The sequence below is a fragment of the Carassius auratus genome, unplaced genomic scaffold (assembly GCF_003368295.1).
Source record: "Carassius auratus strain Wakin unplaced genomic scaffold, ASM336829v1 scaf_tig00013688, whole genome shotgun sequence".
In the NCBI taxonomy this organism is placed as follows: domain Eukaryota; kingdom Metazoa; phylum Chordata; class Actinopteri; order Cypriniformes; family Cyprinidae; genus Carassius; species Carassius auratus.
The window spans coordinates 38,745-56,559 of NW_020524428.1; the positions used below are offsets into that span (position 1 = coordinate 38,745).

General features: G+C 41.6%; 1 protein-coding gene across 1 annotated transcript in view; it reads left to right on the plus strand.

Annotated features, from left to right (window-relative positions):
• Positions 1-4,387: 4,387 nt before the first annotated feature.
• Positions 4,388-17,815, plus strand: part of LOC113074100 (fibrillin-2-like) — a 71,981-nt gene continuing 58,553 nt past the window's right edge. The window contains exons 1-4 of the mRNA XM_026246822.1: positions 4,388-4,526; positions 6,180-6,475; positions 10,649-10,731; positions 12,500-12,598. Of these exons, the coding sequence (XP_026102607.1) occupies positions 6,300-6,475; positions 10,649-10,731; positions 12,500-12,598 (358 nt within the window). The 5' untranslated portion in view covers positions 4,388-4,526; positions 6,180-6,299. The remainder of the gene's footprint in view (positions 4,527-6,179; positions 6,476-10,648; positions 10,732-12,499; positions 12,599-17,815) is intronic.

Genomic DNA, 17,815 nt, shown 5'->3' on the forward strand with positions numbered 1-17,815 from the left:
ATATTCTACAAGACTTGAATGATGTATTCTGGAACCATATAGACGTAGCTTTGTTTGAGAAATGCCAAAGGAGAAACCTTTATAACCTTAATGTCATTTAAGTCATTTTAAGTCTCAATGAAAATATTCCCCTCTGACGTTAGATTTCTCATTTGTGTGCATTCAATTGTGGCAAAAGACCTAATGCATCAAGTTTGTCATCAACAACTAATGATGTCTTATTTTTGAGATTCATAACCTAATGTAGCTAATCTTGGCAGGTCATTTTTGAATCCACTTGTGCGGTACCAAAGTATCATTTTAGAAAAACCTCATCATCTTGAGGCGTCTTATTAGAAAAGTTGTCCAAACGTTTATTATAGTGTTGCCAGGATTCCTTTCTACTCTCCAGTAACTGCGTGATTTCAACACTGTTTAGATCTCTTTCAACATGCAAAGTACACAACGGAAAAGAGAGCACCATGTAGGATAAGTGTCAGAACGTTCACATCTTTAAGTTTCGTGTGCAGTAAATTCCTGTCGTTTCTTAGATTCCCATACGACAGAATGTTTTATGCGCTCTTGACACGGTACATCTGAAATCCATTAGCACGGGATGCAGTTCATAAGGAGACGCTCCATGCAGCTCTATTGGAATTCCTTCTCATTGCCAGTTCCCTTCTCTTCCTTTACTCGTCATTTCTAGCTTTGAGGAGTTGCTTTCTGGGAACTTTCTACATGTCCCAGTGATTCTGAAACTCACTCTTTTCTCTCGCTTACTCACCTTCTCTTGGTGTTTTAAGGAACCAATGAATAAACATTACATTTAATGTGCTATCAATGCAGGAGCCATTCTCACGTGTGCAGTTCCCACTTTAATGATGGTGTTTGTCATTGGTGCACATTTTTATTTCCCATTTTACAGGATGACGCAGGTTCAAAAACAGCCTACATTTGTCCTTTTATCCTCCTTTGAAGTGCATTCTTACCTCAATACATCACTGGAGGCCTACAGCTGCCTCGGAGGAAGGTGAGGTTAGCGTTACTGAATATATTTATATATATATATATATATATATATATATATATATATATATATATATATATATATATATATATATATATATATAAAAAGAACAAAGTGTTTGAGAGAACAAAGAGCTCTCGAGGTGTAAAAACACCAGAAATTAGAGTGACCTAAGATCCGCTTCCCAAAATAGTTTAGCACTCCTCTGATGTTTAGGGAAATGAAGAGATTAAAACTGAAGGACTTTATGGGAGATTTAATGGTGGAGTCTTCAACCGATGGCCACAGATTTCCTCAGTTCTTCATTTATTCGCTCTTGTGTCGCTCCAAACCCGTATGCGTTGGTCTTTTATATACAAGTAAAACGTATACTTAAAGATGCATTAATTTCTACTGTCAAGCCAATGCTTTCACAATCATTTTCACGCCAGACCACAGGAGTGCAAACAGGGAGCATCTCAAAACTATCACACTCCTCCCTGACCCATGTAGGTCACCACCACAAACCCAGATCTGAACCCCGTCCAAACCTCATTGAGTGACTCAATACTTTACAACATACTGTAGGGCATTTTATACCTCCGTTCCTTGCGTCAAGGCTACAATGTCAAAGTGCATACATACTGTAAGGAGCGTTCGCATTTTCTTGACCTCGCTATATATGTCCAACAAAGAAGAAAATCTCAGAAACCTGAATATATGTGCATGCTTTTAGTTTGCACAGAACTAATGTGCACAATGCTCCGCATGTGGCTTGAATCAAGCGTCTTTCCAAAATAAATGACAGGGGTGTCTCATACGGCATCCTCTGAGATGCACTGATAAGAGTTTTATCTATAGACATATAGAAATATCTGGTTTCCTAAAGCACGGGGGAACTTCTGATATGTGAGCTTTACAAGATTTCTAGTTTCTCATTTATGATTTATTCATGTTAACTGTAAAAAAGTCAACTGTTGGTAAAACTACATGGAAAAAGTCTCATTGAAATCAACAGCAAAATATCTTATTCAGCAAATGAGCAAATAACAATTGCCTTTCTAACAAACAAGCCGGCAAAACATGCTAAGTGTACTTTATAGTATATTGAGAACATGTACTGACAGATATTTTGTATGTTTTCAGATATTCTGGCTTCTAAATATTGATTGTCTCTGTCAAGCAAAAAAAAAAAAAAAAAAACACAAGAAGTTTGATTACTGAGAAAAGCAACAAAGCACGTCATTTCTGAGTCATTAAAGGAACAGATCACCAAAAATGAAAATTTGCTGAACATTTATTCACCCTGAAGGCATCCAAGAATAGGATGGGTTGGTTTCTTCATCAGATTTGGAGAAATGTAGCATTGCATCACTTGCTCAGCAATGGATGCTCTACAGTGAATGGGTGCCGTCAGAATGAGCGTCGAAACAGCTGATAAAAACATCACAATAATCCACAGCACTCCAGTCCATCAGTTAATGTCTTGAGAAGTAAAAAGCTGCATGTTTGTAAGAAACAAATCCATCATTATGACATTTTTAACTTCAAAACGTTGCTTCCAGCTGAAATATGTTTCCATAATCCATAATAACACTTCCTCCAGCAGTGAAAAATGTTGTCTGGTCTGAATCTGCTCAGATCAAACACTGTTTACAAGCAAAAACAGTTCTAAACTAATATGTGGGTGGATTTTGATGTGAGAGGAAAACAGGACATGGACTTTTTCACCAGAAACGACGGTTTTAAGTTAGTTTCTTAATGATGCATTTGTTTCTTACAAACATGCAGATATTGTTTTCTCCAGATGTTAACTGATGGACTGGAGTGGTGTGGATTATTGTGATGTTTTTATCAGCTGGTTGGACTCTCATTCTGATGGCACCCATTCACATCCATTGGTAAGCAAGTAATGCAATGCTCCATTTCCCCAAGTCTGATGAAGAAACAAACTCAGATGTGGCCTGTGGTTTAGGAAACTTGCAGTAAATTAACCATTCCCTTAATGTCTAGAGCACAACATGTTCGTTTTCAAACACTATGAGTAAAAAAGTAATAGTGTTGCTTGCTAAGCAAATAGGGAAAGTATTACATTAATCGAAAGCAGAGAGTGTTTACAATTTTGGTAAATGTATAATCCCCAGAGCAATCCAAGAGAGTCACGAGATTAGTCAGAAAACCGTCTTCATCATCTTCCGGGAAAGTCTCTGGATGTCGCACTGTAAGCATACTGTCGAACACAACCTGTCAGATGTTGAGGGAGACTCAAAAGGAAAGGGAAAGGGGACCCGAAGCACAATGTGGTTTTGTTTAAGAGTGAGCCGCGTGGGTCTCGGAGAAAGACGGCTTTGCCAAGAACATTGGTCCTATCTCATTCCACTGCGTTCGCTCCAAGGACGAGGGGGATCGGAAAACACGCCACAAATAACTTCTAACACTGAGATGTTGCTCAAACATAGTTGCACACTCAAACGGTTGCATGCAGATCTCTTCAATTAATTTTTTATGACATTGGGAACAAATTTGAACCAAATCTCCCATGTTTTTTGACTTACTGAGGGATAAAACGAACACAATAAATGCGAGGGTGATGGAGGCCGTTGTTGAAATTGTTCAGGCAACAAAGGCATCTATGTTTTTTAAACCTGCTGACTCAACAATGTTGTTGCTCGCATTTGGGTTGCGCTCAGCTGTTTGACCACCCAAGTGGCGCGTCGTCCCTAACAGCCAATTAAAATCAGGCAAGCTAGGTAGCTTCATAGAAAACAAACAAACAAACCATTTTATCTTGTTTGGCTAACACTGGATTATTCACCCTTTCAGTATGATGACATCATGCTGAGCCTGACCTTCCATTGGCTTTATTTTGACTTCTGTAGTACATTTACTCTTCTTGGAAGTCATATTTTATTATCATTATTATTATTATTTGCGTGTGCAATGGATATAAAGTCTGTATAAATCATACAGATCAAGATAAATCACACCAAGACAATTTGAAATGTTTGGTTCAACGTTTCTCTCAAATAGGTTGACAAATGGTCAATGAGAATTTTTTGTGCACAAAAACATGCAAAATTACATAAACATATAGTAAGAAAATGTATTTTCTTCATAAAAATGGCTACATAACAGAATAATTGGCAACAATTTGAGTTAATCGTTTAGTCTCAGTAAATGCTGACTACAGATAGCTTTTACAAATACCATTGTTTGTAAAATGTTTCCTTATGATTGCTATCATGTGAAGGTCTACTTGTCTTTTCGAACATAAACATCATCAATCAGTGATTACAAAGAATAACTGTTTCTACTGGTGGGGAAATTTATGGAAATAATAGTTGGTTGCATTGCAGGGGGACAGTCAGTGGGTTCAAAACCCCCTCCTCTATGGTTCTCCATCCAAAGCACCTCCCCTCGACCTATCTGGGTTATTCACTCACGTTTCTCTTTCTCACAAGGGCTACAGTGCAGTTTTCCATTCAGGGGAACATATCCCGTGACAATAACGGACTCCTCCAGGCACTCCAAGACATCTGAGGTATTTCTGCTTCTATATCCTTATTATTCACGCATGGTTTACAGGCATCAGTTTCAACGATGCGAATTTAATATGCAACGCGATTTAAATATTACATGTAGGAAGCAAAGAATTTAAGGGCGATTTTGAAGTTGGCTACTTTGCAAATTTTAATTTGAAGGAAACATTCCTTCGTGACGTAACCCGGCGTTTCTCTCCTTACAGTTTGCTTACCGGCTCTCTCATTTAAAACGCAAATAAAACTATTATCCTGGTACATGACTGCATAGAAATACATTTTAAAGATGAGAAACGCTGTAAAGTTTAGAAACATGAAAAAGTAACTTTAAACAGTTGGTTAAAAACACTTTACGCGTCACTTCTTTAAATATCAATTTGGTATTCCTTAAAATAGACTAAACGCAACAAATACACTGATTATCCGCGGAATATTGGACGCCAGTCAATGTAATCGCGAAATCTCTCGTAAAGTAGGCTACAAACGCTTACTTTCTTTTTTTCTACCTACTGTTTTCTTCTTTTCTTTTCTTCACAAAGGATGCGCTCACGTGATGCTGCAATTTTAAACGTCATAATTAAAATAAATAAAAAAATATTAAACGGTGTCCCTGTGTCTGACGTCAAGCGGGCGATGTAATTCATAATAATAATAATAATAATAATAATAATAATAATAAAGATGACTGTTGTCTCTTTTTTTCTTTGTTCGCGCCGCGTTTAGCGCCGCCCACATAAAAACTCCTCTAACTTTTCCTCTTAGATTTGCCAGACCTATTAAAATCAGATGAACTGTGAATTAACTGAATGAATCTATTATCATAATCATCATTTTATTAAACTGAAGACAAGCAGACGCCGTTCTGATGTTAAATAAAATTTTAATTAGCAAATGCCTTTTTCAAAGCTACTCAAAATGCATGAGCAGTGTAATAGACCTCTATAAATGTATCTATGTATCTAGACTGCTGTTCCTCATTGATGTTTTTTTTTTCGTTCTCATCGCAATTAGACACGCCCACTTGAAAACTCCTCAAACTTTCCTTCTCAGACCTACTAGACCTGTCATCTTAGATGGTGTACTGTAATTTATTATCACAGTCTTCTCATTAAGCCAACTAAGCCTTTCATGTTAGCTAACAGTGTTCATTTTGGGAAATTAAATTTTGTGTTTTTATCAAAAAGCAGCTCACAGTAAAATAAAGTTATATATTATAATCAGCATAATAAAAGTCTGTGGAGGCATATCCAGTTTACGTTTGTTAAAGAATGTATTTATTAAGCAGTATACCCACTTTGCAGAGGTTTGACACAAATATATAATGCTGAAAAGAAAACTTGTTTTGCCACCCCCCTGAAGTTGAAACCAATTCCTTCCATGGTTTTAAGTCTTCTGAGGCCCATTATTTACCCTAAAAACTTATTTTTAATGAGCCAGTTGAGGACAAAACCAGGAGACCAGTCTTGGCCAAGAGTTGGTTATTTCTACAGGGAATGCACACTAAGATATTTTGTAAAAAAACTCCATCATCGACCGTGGGGGATTTAATGGCTACATTTATGAGGGGGCACATTTGTTCATATGTTCACTGTATAAGCCAAATAGGCTAAGCAGTAAATGAAAGTAATGGTATGCATTCGTCTTCTCTTTTTTAGCCTTCAGCCCTGAAGTGCTCTTGGATCACAAGCTTGAAGTTTTGCGTCTGAAGAGCTCATTGGAAAGGAAGAGTTTTATTGCGGGTGAGGCACGTTTAAGGAGTCGCACAGCAGGGGCCAATGGGAGTGTGGAAGCTGGCCAAGGTGGTGCTCGGATGGACTGCGATCTGGTGGGCCACGGTCCATTCGGCGCAGGCGCAAGGAGACGGAGACATCCAGGCCAGTCGTTTCAATGGAAAACCTGAGGGGGAGGCGCAACTGAGGGTCCGTCGGAGAGGCCAGGAGTCCCTCAGGGGGTAAGACTTTTTTTTTTTAGTCACGTCCTGCTCCTGTTCTCTGTCAGTTTCATTCTTGAAGTGGACATTCTAATGATTTAACCATATGAGGCCGAGGGTTTAACTCAACTTTTATTACCCAAAGTACAGTATATTCATTTGGGGGTTGGTATATCTCATTTTTTAAAACTTGAATTCAAAGCTAGCATCATCTTTTTTAAATGCAGTAGATTATTTATGTTGCAACCTGTTTGGGTTAAAGCCAAACTGGGTTGAAAGCACTATTGGTCCCGTTTGTGATAGAGCCAGCTGCAGAAGTGTTGTGAATCTACTGTGAAGGAATTTTAAGTACTGAGATGCCTCAGTATGTTGGTCATGACAACAGGAATGTCACTTCCTGCTGATAATTTAAGTCGTTGACAGATATTATTGTTTGGTTATCATAAATTCTATATATCTTCTAGACGAATGCATGGTGTTTTAGGTTTCTAGTTGGAAACTGAGGTAAACACACTTAAATGAGAGGAGTTATTGATATTATATGACATGATAGATATTTTTCCAAGCCTTCCAGTGCCTCAGCATCTGCATTCTTCTCCACAAAGCCAAAGCTGTGTATTTTTCAAATATTTGGGAAAACAATGGCTGTTTTGTGTTGTGCGGTCCTCATATGTTCAAAAAAGTTATTCCAAGTATCCTCTCATCTGTACTTGCTTATAATTCCTGTAATTCTTGGATCCTTATTTAATCAGGAAAGGGTCTTCTCAGCTAAGGTCTGAAACAAATCTAGCAATGTCAAACAGACACTTTGAGTCCAGTAGATTAGGAATGGGGCCCAGTTGAAACTGAAATTCAGAAACAAAAGCACAATTCTGTATGTGTACCCCATTTCCAGAAGTGGGACCAATAGTAGTAGTTGACCTGTACTGTCCTCAAAAATTAGTTAACGGAACACTTTGGCCAATTTTCCAGGTAAACTAATAGGGAGTGCCTGATCTGGTCAGTGGAGCAGAACCATGTGGCACCGAGTCAACCGAAAAATGTGCCACAGTACCCTTTTGAGAGCCCATGCTAAACACAAACTAGCCCAAAGGGATGTAGGGACTGGCACGGCTTCCAGATTGTTTCCCGTCCAACAGTTCCCTTTGTAAAGGCGAAGTAAACGTAAAGACCCTTCTCACAAATGTTGTAGTCTTAAAGAAAGGTCTTATCACCACCAAGCACCATTTGTAATCAAATTTAACATACAAACACAGTGTAAGAATAGCCCTAAATAACGCTGATTATAATGATGTTGCACGAAAAAGCACATTTGATCTGCTGTGGACCAATCAGGCCAAGTTATCCTGGCTCAGATGGTTTAAGAGAGCTGCATTAGGATTTGGAGCTGACTGGCTCTCCTTGCTAAGCATAATTTGGCCGTCAGATTGCAGGAGTCTGATCACATTGCATTTGGGGGCCCCTTAAATGAAGGTAAAGTCTGGGAGACTGCTGTAAAAGCAATGGTCTTGGGGTGAGAATATGATTATGTGGTTCTCGATGCCAACCCTGATGAGTTTCACTCAGTACAAAGCCAGTAACATGGGGTAGACTAGCTTGGCAAGGGTTTTCCTTCATTTGCTTTATTTATCTCAGAGGCAATGTCAGCCCAACAAGACTCCAAAGATGGGCTCCAGTTCTCCCATAACGCTTGATGTTTGTATCCCCAGAGAGACTGATTTCTTAGTTTTGGATTTATAGACTTTTAACAGCTAAAAGTACATGCCAGTCAAAAGGGAAACAATCCTTCTTGGACCCTAAAGAGCTTGCTACATTACATTTCGTTTTGGAAATATTCTTTGTGGATATATATTTTTAAGTTCAAGAACAGGAAATTTACCTCTAGGCCAACTTAGTTTTAAGGGACTCCACAAAAAAAAAAACAACAACAGCAAAACCCCAAGAAAAGGAGTATGTTTATTGTCTTTTCTTTTGGGTTTGTCATCTAACCAGTGGAAAGGAAGACAAATATCTGATAAGTGTGTCCTTATGTGTGCATAATAGCATGCCCAGAAATTCTTATCATCTTATCAAATGCACTCATTGCATTGTGCCAAAAAAAGAAAAAAACATAATTAACTGCTTTCTGTTGTTTATTCCCAATATCATCCATCACTCCAGAACTCCGAAGGGTCTTGTGGAGCAGCTAGTACAAGAAAGTGACAACATCCACACATGGGACTTGTGCAAATGCATGAAATAATTGGAGTTACTGTACCCTACCTCTTTTGTTGCATCAAAAGTGTGTATGTGTATAGTCTAGACGGCAGCGTGATTTGAATTCATTAGGGTCAGGGGCTTGAAACGGGCCCAGTTGGACAAGGAAAAGGCCAAAGTGATCCAGAGGCTTTACACATGGGATCTTTTTAATGTTAAAACAACTGTGCCATTAGCTCATTGGCTCTGGATTGGAGTTAGCAGCAATCTGGGGGGTGGGAGCAGATGCCTCTAAATTGACCTTTAACCTCTTTAGGAGTGGTTGTGCTATCTTTGTCTACTCCCTCTATCCTTCGTGAGAGCTCTTGTTAGGTTTTTATGACCTCACGGAGAACTGGCCTGAGGCCGTCCAAGCATCCCTATCACAGTCTTGTCCTGACCTTTTACTGGAATTCGGTATGCGATGGGTTTTCAGGGCTCAAACATCATAAGTAAAGTGGACCCATTTTATCTGGAGATCTCTGGCAAAGCATTGCTTGCAAATCTCTGACCCAAGGGCTGCTAGACCCTGTAAATGAAAAAGAATTTGACCTGGAGAAGTGAAATGGATCGGTCCATCCAGCTGAAGGAGTCACATGATCGTTCCAGGTATTTGCCTTGTAGCAAATAACCCGTTACCAATTTATATCTCCTTTGAGGTGCGGGTTCATATTTGAGATGTTGGGTTTTGCTAATGTTCTTCATTTAGTAATGGTGAACACACCGTACTGCAACTAATACATTTACTAATCTGCAAATGGATTGTGTGTTTGAAATACTACTTTCTCCAAAGATACTTCATGACCACCCAAAGCAGTATTCCAGCTTAAAGAAGCCTGAACACACTGAAAAGCGTAGTATTTAAGAAAGAAGAGATTGGTTTACATTTAGGGATAACCTTCTTGGCATTAATCTGCACGAGTTTCAGACTTAATTTTTGATAAATAAGACTCTTTGGTCCCACTCTGCTGATAATTCATCATCTTCTGGCCTAATTTCCGCTGCTGCTTTTGTTTTCAGCAGCCCACCTCTCAACTCCCCAAACTTTTCACTTCCACTTGTTTTCTTTACCTCCCACTGATTCTTGCCCTTTCCCCAGCTTTTTCCGTTTTCGTGTTCCAACATCTAGCCTTCCATTAGCCTCTACTCTTTCTGGTCCTCCACATCTCTTTTGATTTTAGCTGTTAGCAGTTGTGTCATCTGGCAATGCAGCTCAAAATCCATCAAAAGATTCAAACTACAGCTGGTCGTTCCCCAGGTGACTGACATTTGTAAACATCTTGACTTGTAGAGGAAAGGAATGTATGTGTTTGTGCATAGAAAGACAGATGTACCTTATGTTTTAAAGGTCCATTTACGACAGGCTTAACTTGGTGCTGATAGAAATAAAACCGTTTTCGCAGTGAGGGTCCAGGTTTGATGGAGATCCTAAGGGCTTGTTGGAAATAAACTGGCAAAATGACATGTTCTAAGGCGATTCGCCTCCAGGCTGTCAGTTAACAGTTGGTTTTCTTGGATAAAGTCAAATACACAACACAGAGTCCCAAAACATGTTGCTGGGTTTGTTCACATTTAAGCAGAGAAATACTGAACTTTGGGCTTGTTCTAGTCATTAATCACATATGTCATGACTACACAGACACCTTTCTTTGGAAATAACTCTTAATGAAAAATATGGCAAAAACAGCTCATGTATGACTGCATTTGGGAAAGTAAGAGTAGCTTTAGTAAATATTTCTGTCCCAGGAAGTTTAGTTATGGTCCTACTCAAAACAAACTCTTATCATGTTGTTTCCCTGGAAAGTCCTTTGGGGCGATTGTATGCACTAAGCCATATTTATTACAAAGAGTCAGAAGGTCTTTGAGACTAGATTTTTCATTCCGGTGTGTGTTTCTGAGAAACGTTCATGAATAATATTTGGTTTCTGTAATTTAATGGACTTGTTTCCATTGTTTCAGGCCCAACGTATGTGGTTCCCGCTTCCACTCCTATTGTTGTCCAGGATGGAAAACGCTTCCTGGAGGAAACCAGTGTATAGTTCGTAAGTATCTGCAATATTTGTTTTTAAAATTGGATGCTGAAGTTGCCACTTACCCACTCAATAAACTCCTAATTTGCTGCTTATTAATATTTAGGTTATTTTTTGGTTTTGGGTAGGATTACGGATGTAGAATATGGTCATGTAGAATATGTGCCTTATAAGTACTATAAACAGCCAATATGTAAAAAATAAGCATGCTAATGAACTAATTAATAGAGAGAATTGGTTCCTAAACTTAAGTGTTAACCATTTAGCCTTATGCTAACTCGAGGGTACGTCGGGGGAAATCAGCAACTCCTCAGTCCATTAATCGCTCTTTCTGGGGTTTGACCCCGAAACCTTTAACCACAACACAACCCCCAAGAGACAAAGACTTAAGCCCCTTTCACACTTCCATTCAGGCAAATACACGCGTAAAGTGTTCCGGCAATTGTTCCCGGGTCGCAAGATTTTGCACTTTCACACTGCCAGTGATTACCCGGGATATGTGCGTGCTTTCATACACAACCCGTAAAGATCCCGTAACGACACGTAACACCAGGGCGTGACGTGTAATGTACGAGTCGAAAACGTTAGGCATTTTATACTTTCACTGAAGCAAGCGAACGATCTCAGCATCAGCGTGGAAAGGGAGGAACTAACTGATCTCTGCATCATTACAGTTTGCACATATTTTTTTTGTCGCGAACGTTGATCTTCCTTCAAAACAGCCAGTAAAAGAGTCGGGCGATAACATGCGTCATCACTTCGACACGCCATTAGATCTGGCTTTTGTTCACACAGCGCTCATCCCGGGTTGAACCCGGCAATGTTACTACGTCCCCGACCCGGGTTCAATGCCGGAATCAATCCCGGGACGTGGTTGCTTTCACACAGAAGGTGACCCGGCAATGTTCCGACAATATGCCGGGTCCGATGTGCAGTGTGTAAGGGGCTTTAGACTTACTGTAGGCCCCGCTTACACTAGTGCGTTTTCATTTTAAAATGGTGTTTTAGAATTAAACCAATCTGCGTTTACACTGGTGTTACAGCTGCGTTTTTCAGAAACACATTTTCTTCATCTACACTACATAACCGAAAATGCATGTCACGTGACCATTAATGCACACTGGGCATGCATGTAAAAGTGTAAAAGAAGAAGTCAGTTGCTAGTTACTGGCAGGTTCAACAATGAGCATGATGGCAAGGAAAAGCAAAGACGTCTTTGTGTAGACAGATGTTAAGGTGAAATTGTTACTCAAAGTAACTAATGATTACAAGGCGGCCATAGTGGTCGAAAATGTTGATTGGGAGTCATGCCAAAACAAATACAGCGACATTCTCGACAGAGACTTGATACGGTTACACGGTCATCAAGGATATGCAAAGATTACATGGACCATGCCATAGTTTGCGAATGTCTCACTTTTGGTCTGTTTACACTTAAATGCAGCCCCAGAGTTTTCAAACTAAAATGGGAACAGCAGCGTTTTCAAAAGTTTTTGAATGTGGAAAATGCTGCAAAAGTTACGCGTTTTAAAACGAAAACACACTAGTGTAAACGGGGCCTTATTTCCCAGAACCGGGTAATAACGCACATGCCAAACAGCAGTGTGCAACAAGTAACTTTTCAAAATTAAATAGGCTACTGTTGTCACATGATGTCACTGCATTACATGGATTTTCATTGGGTCCTAAACTGCATACAGTTAATTATTCTTGAGTACTATCCACTTGTCCATATGCTAAAAGATCAAAATGTCTTCTCATGAATATTTCGTCTCTCCAGCGATCTGTAGGAACACGTGTGGGGATGGCTTTTGCTCGAGGCCTAATATGTGTACCTGCTCCAGTGGTCATCTTGCCCCTAGCTGCGGTGCGGCTGCAGGTGAGTTCAGTCATCACGATATTAAGTTGTCACCCATATTAATAGCAAACTCCCTGGGCTGTATGAAAAACACATTATGACTAGTTCATAGTTTCTTTTTTCTTTTTGGTGCTTTCATTCAAAGGCATAGTTTAGAAAAGGAGGAACTGGATAAGCAATGACTCCTAGCAATGTTTGGAGCATGTGCGCTAACCGCTAGGGCACAGCTTTGACTGTAGGTGTGTTTTCATAATAATTCTCTCTACCATTCTTGCTTTGTGGTTGAAGGGCTTGTCATCATTTTGAACTTTTCCTTGACATTTCCAGTGATTTATTTGGTTGAGAGTTGAAATTGAGCAGAGATACGCCCAGCTGGAAATACTGTGAAATTGCTCTGACAATGTATAGTGTTTCATCCATTGAATCATTAGCTAATGTGAAGCCAGGAGTGTTTTTTTGATGAGATATGTTAAATTTGGGACCACACGTCCATTGGTGAAACCTTGCACCGGGCATTTTTTTTTTTTTTTACTAATTGACAAACATGATTTATTTAGTTTAGATGGTGCTGGGAATTGTAATGACTGCATGTTGGTGACTCCTGGATGAAGTGTTTAGCATTAGCGCAGGTTTCTCTTACTGCACTTGCTCTCTGCCAGTATCGTCCAGCCTTTTTTCAGCAAATGCCCGGAATATGCGGTCATAGACAAATAAACCCAAATGCACCAAACCATAGGGTTCGATCTCGTAAGCTGTAAAAACAGAGTCAATTTATTCGGCAATGAGAAATTGACCATCTAGTTTGGCTGCCAATCCTCTGACTGTTTGAAAACAAATGCTAAACATATGCTTGTACTCTGTTTTGGCAGCCTAATGAGATTTGTGAGATTGGTAATGCTGTCATTACGCCTACCAGACCGCATACCGTCTACAGTGGTTGGGAGTGGCCACATTTATGAGTCAGCTATGAATCTGCAATTACTCCATAAATAACAAGACGCAACACGGATGCTAGCCATAGCCATTAGCTTCCAAAACATTGCAGCTGTGCTCAAGATACTGTAACGCTAACGTCTTTTCTTCATCATTAATGTATGATTACCATGCCCCTAAATTTATTATGTTAGGCCATCAGCAGTGCTATTTTAGAATCATTAATGTACTATTAAAGTATTTGTACATTTTTGTATCTTATCCAATTTAGTTTAACTTTTAGTAATTTTGTTGTGTTTTAGTCATTTTTATTGGTTTTTCTAACACATTACACTTGTTAACACTAGTTAACTACATTATTCAGCGAGAACTAACAATAAAACAATTAAAACTTAATGGAACTGAGCTGATGTGAACCAGTTAGTTTATTGTATTGCAAATATTAAATATTATTAATCATTTTAGTGTTACATAATAATCCTGGTCAGTAGTTCTTAAGAGGAATTTCTGGATTTGTAATAGAGCGCAGAACAAGAACTAGCGCTCCCTGCTACAATTCAAGAAATGATTCGTTTTCATCTTAAACCCCATCATGTCTCATTGGTGAACCTGACGTCGACAGGCCACGGATCTCCACTCCACACTAAGCCGTGAGAAAGAAACTGCCATAAAGGACCTCTGTTTCTCGGCCTCGTTCATGTTTCCTGCCGTCAACGTAGCTTGTAAAAAACTGACAGATGTGACTGCTGCAGACAGAGGTGCATTGTGGGGTGGCAGGCCTCGGGGAGCCCCTTTCGCATGTGTGTGTTGGCGTGTGTGTCTCAGCACGTGCAGCTCACTTAGCATGGATCAGCGAATGAACCACCTGTAGGGGGCCGTCAGCAGGTCTAGCCAATGAAATGAAGTCATTTCCTGTGCTTTAGGAAAACACGGCCCATGCTCAAACATTTACAGGCCTTGCTGTTGAAAGCATGCCATCAGTGAAAAAACAAAAAGCACTCATGTTTGATCTCGATCCAGCAGCCTTTTTCATGTGAAATCAGACAGAAATCTGAATTTTATTTTATTTTTTACAAAAAAAATAGGTTTAGAAAGTTTTAAAAGTTTTGTTTTAAAGGATTAGATTATGGCAGGCAGAGATGAAAGGAATAAATTAATAACTGTTACTGTCAGGATCTTGGCAAGGAGGAACTCAGGTGCAGACAGGAAGTAACGAAACAGGATTTATTTAACAAAAAGGGGAAAAACAAAACCCACGAGGGGGAAAACACTGACTAGGGAAAAAACTAAAACCAAACAAGACTGGGCAGACAAGATAAAGACACTTAACACTAACTATAAACAAACACTCACGGTAATACAAACACTTCTTAAGGAACAATCACAGAGTGGAACAATCACAGGTACAAATCTCAATGACAAAGGTACACAAATCACACAATGAACCGACGCAAGACAGAGCACACTTGGAGACCTAAATAGGGGAAACAATCAAGACACGACAGGTGGCACAGATGGGACAATCAAGACACGACTAGGTTAACAAGGGGGGCGGGGCAAGGGAACGAGACAACACAAGCACATGGCCCAAAGACAAGGCCATGCACTTGTACACAAAACATGGGTCTGTCATGATCCTGCCTCAAGACTAGGAAAAATCAAGGACACGAGGGCAGAATCATGACAGAACCCCTCCCTTAAGGAGCGGCTTCCAGACGCTCCCTAAGGGAACATCAAACACGGGACATGACTGACATGACGGACTGGGACACCGACACAAACCAACAGGACATGACAATTAATAACAATGGCAAACATGAATACACAACGGCAGGGTTGGGGTGACAAATCAAAAAAAACAAACAGGGAAGGGGAGGGGGCGGGACCACAAAGTTCATGGGGGACGGACCAGGGTGGGAGGGTGGGGCAGGAGTCTTAGGAGGACGGGACGAAGGCTGACAACGAGGGGTTCGGGCAGGTCTGGGTGGTCTAGGGTGGGGAGTGGTCTCTGGACCAGTCACAACAGAGGACATGACAGGAGCAGACACTGGACGCGGGGCAACATCAACAGGACGAGGGGCGACTATATCAACAGGACACGGGGAGACAGCTGGACACGGGGAGACAACATCTACAGGGCACGGGGGAACACCTACTGGACACGGGGGAACACCTACTGGACACGGGGGAACAACATCGACAGGACACGGGGCATCTACGGGACACGGGGCAACATTCACTGGACACGGGGCTACATCAACAGGACACGGGGCTACACTCACGGGACACGGGGAGACGACATCTACTGGGTTCGGGGAGACAACATCTACGGGACACGGGGAGACAACATCTACTGGACACGGGGAGACAACAGGACACGGGGAGACGACAACAGCTGGACACTCAGGACTTCTGGGAACAGGGTCAGGGGACAAAACAGGACTGGCGGGGACTTCTAAAATTTGGACAAGAAGGGACAAATAATCAGAAAAGGCTTTAGCAGCCAAGACAATTGGCATCTCCTTACGAGATGAGACACATTGTACTAAAGTCTTTGCTGCAGAGTCGGCCGCGGCTCTCTCCTCCGCTCTCACGACTGCAGCTCTCTTCCTTGCCGGCTCGGGCACGCTCACCGCTGCTGACTCGGGCACGCCCACCGCTGCTGGCTCGGGCACGCTCACCGCTGCTGGCTCGGGCACGCTCACCGCTGCTGGCTCGGGCACGCTCACCGCTGCTGGCTCGGGCACGCTCACCGCTGCTGGCACGGGCACGCCAGCGCTCACCGCTGCTGGCACGGGCACGCCAGCGCTCACCGCTGCTGGCACGGGCACGCCAGCTCTCACCGCTGCTGGCACGGGCACGCCAGCTCTCACCGCTGCTGGCTCGAGAGGAGACAGGGTCACAGAACCGGCAGGCCCCTTCTTCTTCCTCTTCCTCCTCGGGCGCGGTGCAGAGGCTACAGCTGGGTCAGAGGCGGGTTGGGGGAGCTTGGTCTCGGGCAGGGCAGCCTCGGACGCCGAAGACTCTGAAGCTGACTCCCACGACAATCGTCTCCCTCGCTTCATGGGGAGACTGCTGGCTGTGGAAGGCGCCTCAGGACTCTGGGGGGGATCTGCCTGATCCCCCAGGGTTGCCACGGCCAGGACACGACCCTCTGGGATCGTTGGCAGCTGGGTAGGTGGGGACCTCTGGGGCTCCTCCTCTCGCCCGCTCGCTCCGGAACGACCTCCCCTGGTCCCCCGGAACACCACAAGGCGAGAGCCCTCAAAACAGTCTCGCTGGCTGGCTGATGCCATCCAGCATTGCCTCCTGTCTGCTGAGTTCCTTGGTGGTCGGTTCATTCTGTCAGGATCTTGGCAAGGAGGAACTCAGGTGCAGACAGGAAGTAACGAAACAGGATTTATTTAACAAAAAGGGGAAAAACAAAACCCACGAGGGGGAAAACACTGACTAGGGAAAAAACTAAAACCAAACAAGACTGGGCAGACAAGATAAAGACACTTAACACTAACTATAAACAAACACTCACGGTAATACAAACACTTCTTAAGGAACAATCACAGAGTGGAACAATCACAGGTACAAATCTCAATGACAAAGGTACACAAATCACACAATGAACCGACGCAAGACAGAGCACACTTGGAGACCTAAATAGGGGAAACAATCAAGACACGACAGGTGGCACAGATGGGACAATCAAGACACGACTAGGTTAACAAGGGGGGCGGGGCAAGGGAACGAGACAACACAAGCACATGGCCCAAAGACAAGGCCATGCACTTGTACACAAAACATGGGTCTGTCATGATCCTGCCTCAAGACTAGGAAAAATCAAGGACACGAGGGCAGAATCATGACAGTTACATATTTTTTTGTCTGGGATAAGTGGTAGCTTGAATTATATTAGGGCTGAAGCGTAATGGCACGATGCCTTTGTTTAGACAGTACCAAAGAGTTTGGCGAGAGCAACGTTTTGATGCAACCGATTGGGAACATGAATCTTTTGAAAAACTCCCATCTGAAATGATTCATTGTTCTTATGTCAGCTAAATGCAATTTTAAATCACAATGTTTTCATATACAAACTCTCCTGAAAATTCTTCTCTAAGTGACTTTGTCTGTGCCAAGAGAATTCCTATTTCGTGAAAATTGGTGGAAAGTTAATCTACTTGTCCAAAAAAAATGTCTGGTAGAATTGCTCTTACCACAATTGTGAATTGGCAATTGGTTATATTGGAAACACAAAAAGTATAAAAATTAAAGGTCTTTCTCAAATGCATACTGTTAGTATGAATAAATAAA